General features: G+C 38.1%; 1 protein-coding gene across 1 annotated transcript; it reads right to left on the bottom strand.

Annotated features, from left to right (window-relative positions):
- Positions 1 to 7,844: 7,844 nt before the first annotated feature.
- On the bottom strand, positions 7,845 to 10,007 carry LOC104442560. The gene has a single exon (XM_010055975.2). The coding sequence runs from the start codon at positions 10,005 to 10,007 to the stop codon at positions 7,845 to 7,847; it is 2,163 nt and encodes a 720-aa protein (XP_010054277.2).
- Between the last annotated feature and the right edge of the window lie 816 nt (positions 10,008 to 10,823).

Raw genomic sequence — 10,823 nt, 5'->3', positions numbered from 1 at the left:
TTGGAAAGACGGTCCAAATTGACAAACCTAGAAGACGGCTCAAACACATCATCACAATCATGTTTTCATATTTCCTCTTTAATCATTTATCGTGGATATCAAATCATAGGTTTGTGTTTTCCTCTTCAATTATTGACCCTAGATATCAATACATCGTTTAGCCCTCCTCATTTCTTTTGACCATTATCAAAAGGGTGTCAAAATTCTTGTTGCAACCTCCCTTGAATAGGTTTAGAGATATTTACTTGAAAGACGGTCCAAATTGGCATCCTTAGAAGACAACTTGAATACATCATCTAATAAGTAATCTAAGGCCGTCTATCAATTTCAAGCGCGGGCTCTCCCAAGTTCATATCTCATGCAACGTTGGATTTTTCACAATATGTTCAAATTAACCCTATCAAAATTCTACCGGAGGAGTCACCATTAGCCAATTAAGGTAGGCTGGACACCAATTGAAATGTGGGAATGTCATCTCAATTTCTATGGAACTAGAGATTTCGGATTCGGGTCCTTGATTATACTAATTATACAATTAGTGCCCTTTTAGTACCTAAAATTTGATTATGTTGTCAACTAAAGTGTTTTTCATGCAGTCTTTTCATTTATTTTAAGGCTAATCCACTAAATGTTTATGCAATGTTTTTATTAAAAACCTAACCATGCTAAAAGAGAAAACAACAACTAATGTATGTATATTATGCAATCAAATTGAAATGCACCTAGCATTGTCTCTAGAAAAGAAAACAATACAAAAAATATCCCTATTCTAAAACTCTAAGAGCTTATTTAATTGAGTTTCGAAAATTTTTAAGGATTCTCAAATTTTATTCAAGACTAAGAGAAGTCTATTTAAAAATAAAATTCTAAAATTGATTCAAGACTGAAATATATAATGGAATCCAATTAAGGTAATTTTCTAAACTTTTCCAATTTTCATTTTATTTTTTATTTTTCTATTTTTCTTGAATCTACAGATTTTTATTTCAAATTTCTCATTTCTCATTTCTCATTTCTCATTTCTCATTTATTATTTATTATTTCAACATTTTTATGATATTTAATTTTTAATTTTATTTTTATTCCGAGAATGGACTTCGAACCAGGCCACCGAACCCGGCTAAATCCGCTGACTTGAAATTGGGCCCAGCGTTAGGCCCGGTCCAACTTTACTTGAAATAACCCACGTTTGGATTCGGTCCACAATCTATTAAAAGCATGACGTCAATCTGATGGGCTTGAGCCTTTGCAACAGCTCGAACCCAACTCCCAATAATCCGGCCTCTAATAAATCCGACCCAATCCGAGCTCAATATTGGCCCATTCATTAAACCCTACGCCACTCAATTACTTTGGATACGACTCGACCATCCGTCCCGACCCGACTAGACTAATTGGATCGAACCAATTCACCTTTTTTATTATTAAATCGAACCCTTTATTTATTTTTATTTTTAAATTTTAATTTTTCTATTTTTCTATTTTTTAAATTTTCTTTTTAAATTTTCTTTTTTATTTCCTTTTTTAATTCCTAATTTCTCTTCTCCCGCAACGTCTTCTTCCCAAGCCTTCTTCGACCCTGCTTCTCCTTCTCCTTCACCGAAGCCGACTCCATCAGCAACAACGTCATCACCGGAGCTCAATGCTCTCGATTCCTGAATAGCGGCCAAAGAGGGTGTTTGAAGAGAATGCATACCTGATTCGCTCGGTGAGATAGAGTCGCAGGAATCGGCATTGACGAAGCTAAAAAAAAACGCCGGAAGTCCACCGGTCTTCTCTTTTCCCGACAGAGAGCCATTGTAGCCTCGCCTTCCCCAATTCGCCGTGACAGAGATCGGTGGCCTACGGTGAGGAAATTATGATCGCCGACCAAAAAGAAGCAGCGAACTTCGAATAATCTCTGAAGAAAGCCAAGAAAGACAAGGGCCGGGCCTCCATTCTTTTTACTTCATTGGGTGAAAAGGAAATAAAACCGAGCCTAAAGGAGAAAGAAAAAGCCAGGCCTATGATGGGCTAAATCATGGACTGAAAGAAAGTTGGGCCCAGAAAGAAACAAAAAAGTGTTAGGAAAAGGAGAATAGCTGAGAACTTGGCCGAAAAAAGGGGGCTAGGTAATATAGGCCCCCGATTTTTATTATTATATTTATTTACTTTTTATTATTTTTCTACTCTTTTTTATTTAATAAAATTTCTCTGCTCTTTTTATTCTTGTGGCTGAATTTATCCATGCTCGTCTATTTTTATATTTTTGCCTTCCTTTTTATTTTTATACTATATTTTTTGTTGTTTTTACCATTTTTTTATTTTTATTTTTTTATTAAAAAAAAGTGTCAATAATTGTCTCTTTGAAAGAGAGCTTAAAGAGATTTATTTCAAGGACAATGTGACACCTAAATTTTGTTTACAAGTAATGACAACGTAAGTGTAAAGAGCATGGTTAGGGGGATATCTATGAACATTTTTTTTTTTTTGAAAATTAAGGTGAGTAAGAATACTTACATGATATTTACAAGAAAAACAAATGAGACTATGGGCTACGAAAGCTCGCCAGGTCAAAGGAGCGCTTCGGGTTGTAAAAGTTCATCGTGCAAAGAAGAAAACTTTGAGTTATGAAAGCTCGCCAATTTCAAGGGGCACTCCGAGCTATAAAAGCTCACTGTGCAAATAAAGTTCTGATGCTCCGTTCACACACCTCACGGAAATAGGTCACTTCAGGTTACTAAAGCTCGCCATGTGAAGAAAGAGACCCTAGGCTATGAAAGTTTGCCGAATCAAGGGGGGTGCTCTAGGCTACAAAAGCTCATCGTGCAAATAAAATTCCAAGGCTACGCTTGCACACCTAACGGAAATAGGTCATTTTGGGCTACTAAAGCTTTCCGTGTGAAGGAAAAATGGTTCAGGGCTACAAAAGTTTGTTAGGGGCTAACAATACAACCTAGATGATGGGTTAATAGGTTGTTTTAGAAATTTTGACAATCTTTTGTAGAAAATAGCTTATGCTAAGTAGATATAGTTAAAGTGCTTGTTCAAAACTCGTGAGTGTATTGTGCTTGTGGAAGAAATAAGAGAGAAAAGCAGTAGCACACAATGATGTGTAGTGGTTACACTTTGACCCCAAGCCTATGTTTACTTCTCAAACTAATAGCCACAAGATGGTTTGCATTGCATTATTAATCTGCTCAGAAAGTTACAATCGGCAAGCACTGATCCTTTTACACGATAGATCATGCTATCAAGACTCAACCGCTACTTTTACTATTATACACTTAATCTTTAGCATCTACTCAAATGCCAAAAATACCACACCTAGATAAATAGTCAGAAGAGAGCATTTTGCTTGAGACACAATGTATGACAGATTTTCAATCTTTTGTATTTGCATGTATCTCTTATTTGGCTTCTAAGATCTTCTCTTTTATACCCATCTTCAATCTATCCATTGGAGGTGGATTGGAGAAGCAAATAGTCATTGAAGTTATCGTTGATGTTGCTGTCCAAAGATAGAATTGTCCATATAGTCCTTTTCGTGAACATTTGCAGACTACTTAAAATAGCTGTTGCTACTATCCCTTCACTACAACTTATGACAAACCTATTAGATAGCCTAGCTTCTCGATTTCTGTTATCATCTAGATTCCGCTGCTGGACATATCTACTTCCACAATAGCTAATTTGCTGAACCAACTAACATTATAAGATGAACGTTGTTGTCACAATACCAATTACCTAATATGCATAGCCTTGAATACAAACATTAACATTGACCTTTAAATATTTGGTGTTATTTATAGAAAAATTGTATCAAGAAATATCACAATCTTTTACTACTTGGAGCACACCATGGACATTACGTAGTCTTTAATACTTGTCACAAACATCTGCATTTACCATAGTAAATATTATACTAAGGATAATCTGGAAATCATCAAAATCACTTGGAAATGTTTATTCAATAATCTCCATTTTTTTATAATGATAAAACTATTTCATAGATGTGAAAGATAATTCTTGATGAAACTTGAAGTAAAAATAAATGGTTTATTTTCTTGCTAATCTTTTTTGAGGAATGTGCACCATAAACAAATGATAAGATCTCCATAAGATATTCATATTACCTGGAGATTTAGTCTAGATGATCTTTTGTAGGATAAGAGTGGAAACATAAATTATCGTAAGTCCTTAAGAGCAATGATGACATAGTAAACATCTCAGCACAAAGCTATACTCCCCCTATTTTGATACGTTATAGAAATGTCAACGCATATCAACATCATTTTCACATCAGCATCTCTCCCCCTTTTTGTCATCAGCAAAAAGACATAAGGAAATGATAACTTTATTGATAACTAGGTCATGTTAGTACACTGGAGAGAGTGATCTTTGTCGCAACCCAACCTCACCACTTGGTTGAACAAGGGGAAGGATGAGTTTAGAGGTATTTTTCCAATAGACGGTCCAAATGGTTCATACAAACAATGGTCTCGAATGGACCAACATTTGCTAATATTGCAAAACGAACTATCGATCTTAAACATTGGTCCTCTCAAACCCATACCTTGTGTGAGAAGAGTTTGTTTTAAAGTTCTTTAAGCACCTTAAATATTGAACTAGGAGTCACCACTAGCCTTGTTTTCGGGGGTCGGCTAGATTACCCAATCGAGAGCCAGGAGTGCCCCTTCGATTTCTATAGAACAGAGATCGAAGGTTTAGGACTTGGGTTACGCTAATTATTTCTATTAATGCCCTTTCGGTAACTAATTGGTTTGGTTGTTACATAAAGTCATTATCCATTTGTTCTTACATTTTCGTGCAATTTTTTGCAAAATCAGCATTAGGTGACCACACGTAGACGGCTCTTTCGAGCAATTTAACATTATAAAAAAATACGGTGCACAATTAATGAAACTGTGTTGCAAGAAGTAAACATTCAAATGAAGTAAAAGACAAGCTATTTTATGTGCATGAAAGAAAAACCCACAACTTGTCGAGCGTTTAATACAATCTTGAATTGAAAACCCGAGACATGGTCGGGGTAGATGATAAAACAAAATGGACCGGATAAGACATCGGTCACGCCATCTTCATCATATGGGTATTTCAGCCACCTCGTCCTCGAGACGTCTTGATGAGGTCGTCCTTTTTTTCAAACTATTTAAAGTACAATCCATGGCATACAAATGCACATTTCATATCAAAACAATCACAAACAAGTCACAAATTTGGAAATGGGCCTCGAGCTCGGCCTTTGGATGTGCACACATATCGTCCCGTCCTAAGGCCACTACAATTGATTAAGTTGTGATTAATGATTATTGGCCATTCTTTGTGTTCACAAACGATGGTCAATTTCCATCAATCCCTAAATTGAGGGTCTCGTTTTCCCTTTGGTATTCCCCACGTACATGCATCTCTCCTATGCATACATCTAGCAAGCACATACACAAAAAGCTAAGCATGCATTCAGACCAAACGGTCTTATTTCCCAAGCAAACAAGCAATGAGAGTGAGCCCAAGTAGGATCACTCGTTCATTAATTCCAAAATTTGGGTCATTTAGTTTTGAAATCAATTTGCCCAAGAATGAACTCCGATCAATTCAAATGCCTTTAGAAAGCTGAGAGTGTGTGGATTAAATATCAAGAACACCATTAAGCCCAATTCTTATCCGTTTGACCCGAAAACTGTGAATTACCGTGAAAGGCCCATCACCGGGTTTTGGAAAATTCGGAAAAAATAGTAAACGACTTCGAAATGACGCGAAATTTTTTAATAGCTAGAGAAGGGAATCAGCAACAAACATTTAGTTTTGAGTTTCTAAAAATTCATACCAGATTTTTTCTGAGAATTCCATCTAAGGACAACTGTCAAAATTGAATCGGTTTTAGAGACAACTCAAACCTTATCCAAATTATTTGTAATTAAGTCCTACAAAACTTGCAATTAAATCCTGAAATTTTGTGTATTTATAAATGCCTAATCGATAGAAGTAGGAGGTATCTGACTCTTTTCATGAAGTAGGTATTGGCACTTGTACCTATCCACGTAATTCTCAAACATCCTCTATGGTTCTTTGTTGATTTATCTCTTATGGTCCAATTATCTAGATAGGCAATGACTTCTTTGGTTGGCTTACATCATGTTGTGAAATAATGCTGAAGCTAACAAATCCTGCAAATCAAGAACACCACCATAATGCCTTCTAGAAGAAAGTGTTAGCTGAAAAGTGCACAATTAAGTCTCGTACCCATGAATATTTGGTTCATAAAAATAAGATGAGCTCTCCCTTCTTACGTGGCCCTTAATCTGCTCAGCACAGATTAGTGGCGGATCTTAAAGTAACACCAAATTATATAATTAATTAACCAATAAACCAAGTCGCAATCCATACGGTTGAGAGAACTTGTGCTAGGCATAGGCACCACATCGTGAGAAATCATTTGCGCCTATTTAGCAATCCACCAAACTCCAACTTGGAAGGATCGTCACAATGAGCACGGTGTGGTTCGAAGGAAAGTGGAATCAAACCGAACTTGTAGCAAGTGGAGGTACGGAGGACTTTGCTCCCTCGAGGATCCATGTATTTTCAGCTTCTGGTAATTAGCAGCAGGGCTCTACGGTTTGCCATTTACCGAAGTAACGAGATCTCTTCGAAATACACTTAAAATAATATAGATACATTCTTCAACGAAACATATTGCTTTTGACAAAACCCAAAAAAAAAAAAAAAAAAAGGAACTGGACAAAAGATTATAAAAAGAACCGGAAATGGCCAGTCCGAATCTTTGGCCAATGAGACTCTCCTCCACAGTGCTTGCTTTAGACAAGCTTAAACAGAAGAGGACCCAAAGCGTGAGATTCTGGGATGAGGATGCGTGGTTCATGCAATTTTACTCGGAATGCACCGCGGATTAGGGTTCTATTGACCTTCATAGCCCTGCCTGTACATATTTCTTAGCATCTTTGGTACAATGCGGAGATGTCGAAAAAAAGGGAGCTTTCATGGGTCACCATTTCAGCCCGTCATCACCTAGTCTTGGCCTCATTCAAAGCGCTCCGATCTGCCTCATGACATACCTGATATGGTTGTCTACTTTGCTTGTGGTTCTGGGAAATGAATGTCGAGATGCACATGAATTATATTAGAAAAGTCTCATATTAAATAATTGGTATGAAGTTTGATAGTTAATAAATTGTAGTTGGCTTATAATTCGTTGGGTTAAACTTTTGATTGAATTCTTCCAACTAAATTGGTTGAAGGCTTGAACTTGAGCTCGTTCTTGGCAGGTCCCAGAGAGAGAGAGAGAGGATGAAGGTTGTAGTTGTTATTATTGCAGTCCTCACAAAATAATAATGTGGATTAAGGAGGAGTGCACCTAACACTAAGATCATATGTGAGGGCGAAGTTATTGAAATACACATGTGAGTGAATGTGAATCTAATTAGATGTGTTGATGGACTCGAACTTAGGCTTTCTTGTAACGATATACACAAGTTAAGGTATGAGATTTCTGCCATGTGCTCATAACCTCGTGTACTGTAACATGTAAAAGTGTGAACAGACAACAATAAAAACAGTACATATTGCCCATGTTCGACATAATACAATCTTAAAAATGCACAACCAATTCGAGTCTTTGCTAATAGACCCTTGCTAAAGCAACACATTACACCACATAAAACAGGTCATGCATCATACACGAGAAAGCTTTCTAAAGTCTGAAGAGGGATCGATGCAAGATAAAGAGACTACTGCAAATATACACAACCATATAGACATTTTTAATAGCTGACTAGGCATAATATCATAAAATAAGGTCGAGTTCAGCTCCTCTCTGGACCATCATATTACTCACGATCCTGTGGATCTCTCGTAATGCCTATGTGAGAGACCAAAACCCAAACGTGAGTCACAAACTCGCCCCCGGTGGTGAGATACTTCGCATGAGCCGCCGTATTATTCGAAGGAGCCACATACAGAATCATATCCGCCCAGAAGTCAGCCAAGACCTTCCAAATTTGCCCCATATCCGCTACTCCATTCATACCATTCATAAGCTTCATTCCTAGCTGCGTGCCTCGACCCACGATCGTTTCCGGGCATTGTTCGTTGTCAATGCCCATTTCTAGCTTTTCAATCCTCTTTTCCATTGAAACAAAGGAACCTCTCAATGTTTCTCTGGCTTCGCTGACAGCACGACCAAATATGTATTGGGTCCTGCAGGGGTGACCAGGGAGCAACCTCGGGGCGTAAACAACCAAGTAAGCAAGATATTGCGATAGCTTAGTCGCTATGTCAAAGTTGTCTATCTGTTCTTGTAAAAGTTGAGCGCAAGGCACTTTATGCTCACAGAAAGTGGTTGCTATGTGCCAAACCATTATAACATGAATAGTTGTCTCAAGATTACATGCCCATGAGAACTCATTGGACAAGTCATTGCGCCTCAAAGACGCTTGCCCCTTCTCCAAATACTTCCATAGAGACCGAGCAATCGCCATCTTCACTTGCTTAGACAAATTGGTGGGAGGAATTTGTTGCTGACCGTCCCCTTCTTGGTCGAAATAAGCAGTGGTGAATCTATTATTTATACACTTCCATGGAGAATAGCTATATGCTTGGAGGAGCGAGTATTGACGAAGTTGTCTTCCCCAAGGCTTCAGTAACCAAACTTGGCACATTATCTCGATCAACTTCCCAGAACATCTATTCTTTAGCCACCAATCATTCTGCACATACTTGCATATGTACCTCACCTTTGCCCATTCGGAGAAAATCATGATGCAAATATGTACAAACTCGTTGACTAGGATTGACATCATAAGGAAGAATGTTACACCATTATAACTAACAATTGAATCAATTTGCCAGCCCCAAGAGTAATATGCAGAGAAGTTTGCAATCAGAGGAGCAGCAACCACAATAGCGAGTAGAAGCAATCTGCAGAATGAACGATACAGGCTGAGATTCACCGGGTACTTGGTGTAGAGTAAATCGAAAAGAAATGCAAGTTCCACTTCAATGACTTTGAAAACTCGCTCATGATCATTCCCTTTATTGAGCATATGTTGAATCAAGCGCCGTAACTTGTTGTGAGCTTCCTGAGGCAACGAATAGCCAGCGAATCTCATGCAGATGAACTTGAAGAGCGAAAATGACAGGCACAGATCCTTGAGTCGCCCATTCGGGTCTCCTTCTTTTAAAAGCCTCCCTTGGCAATCCCAAACCTTCTCCACGGTGATAACTCCATCCAGCCCAACTATCATTTGAAGATAGTCCGGCGCTTTCCCATCGAGCCATGGTGATTTCTTTCGCTTACATATCGCGGATGAGCATAATGACTGCACCTTTTCCTCTTCCCCCAATCTCACCAAATACTTGTATCCACGCATTGTAGCGGGATCTTCATGGCTTGAATCGCCGTGTTGGTGCTCGGTGCTCATGTAGTCTGCTAGTAACTTGTATTTCTTCTCCATCACAGAATTGCTTGCCAACATCAAAGCTCGTGCTCTTCCGTCAACTTTCGCAAATAGAATGACAAAAAGAAACACTGCCCACAATTTTGACACTGGGTGGGTCGTGTATGAAGCGATCATCCAACTTGTCATGAAACATTTAGCAGCGGAGTAGAGATTAAATGACTTCCACTGTTCAATGTCCTCGATGCTGTGTACGGTGTAGGAATCGCCGCTTCCGAGAACCACCACCAGATAAGCCGCCCACACAGGGAAATTCAAACTTTTGTAAGGAGCGCTCTGGATGAGGCCAAGCGTGTATGCGATGATAGCAGGTGAAAGGTTATAGGCGCAGAATGCAACCGATGCTAATGTGCGGTTGCCACAGCGTCGCCTGAACAACCCGAAGACCCCAAGAAAGACTAACATTGAAGCAGTGATGGCCAGCAGTGCCACAATTCTTGGCTGTTGGATCGCTTCATTGTCCAAGTATTCGTAGGAGACAAGAAAGTCGTTCGGAGATTCGGCTGGTGGATCAGAGAACTTGGATCCGGCCATGATCTAACCTCTCTCAAGAGAGCAGAGAAAATGATGCACCGATGCCAATCATGAAGAAGGATCTCTTATGCTTCTTATACTGTGGAGGAGCGGATGAATGTGTCGAGAATTAGGAACTCCTGAAGTAAATTACTCTAGCAAAGCAATCAGAATCATTACTTAATTTTAGTGTAGTTATTCAATGCATTACCGATACAAATATTTATTTTTCTAAATTTAGTATTATCCAATCTTGATTTGATGATTAGTAAGAAAATGATAAGTTAAAACTCTCAAATCAAGGATGGTTGAAATCGCTTGTTTAAAGTTACTTTTACATTAGCAACATATCCTAATTTTTGCTTAATTTTAAAGCACCTACACGACAATTGGGATCGATTGTTGTGATAATTCTTGAAATACCATAAAAGAGTGGGCCATAATTTCCTTGTCCTCAAACCAAACATCTAATTGATAGGTTATATTAACATGAACATCACCTACATGCAGATTTAAGTAAAATATAATGTAAGAGATTTCCTTACGTATAACTCATCAACAAGAGGTTTGTTGAAGGTTTGGTGATGGAGGAAAACAAAATGATTTACTTTCTAAGCGAATACCTTGAAAATTTTTACGTTTATTAGATTGCACCGGCAACGGAGCTATCGAAGTAAAAAAAAAAAGAAAAAGTTAAAAAAGTGAGGAAGGCGCCATTACTCAAACTTTTGCAAAAGTATTCAATTTTTAGAATTTCTTTTTTGTCCAATTGTATTACTAGACTATATACTTTTGCACCAGTACTCCTCAGACTTTTGCAAAAGTAATCCACTTTTG

Source organism: Eucalyptus grandis, chromosome 4 (assembly GCF_016545825.1).
Source record: "Eucalyptus grandis isolate ANBG69807.140 chromosome 4, ASM1654582v1, whole genome shotgun sequence".
In the NCBI taxonomy this organism is placed as follows: Eukaryota; Viridiplantae; Streptophyta; class Magnoliopsida; order Myrtales; family Myrtaceae; genus Eucalyptus; species Eucalyptus grandis.
Note: the sequence above shows the minus strand (reverse complement) of the source record. Positions and strands in the feature narration are given on the sequence as shown.

Bases quoted from the DNA above. Each gene is read 5' to 3' on its own strand.
- LOC104442560 (XM_010055975.2), bottom strand. From the start codon at position 10,007: ATGGCCGGATCCAAGTTCTCTGATCCACCAGCCGAATCTCCGAACGAC.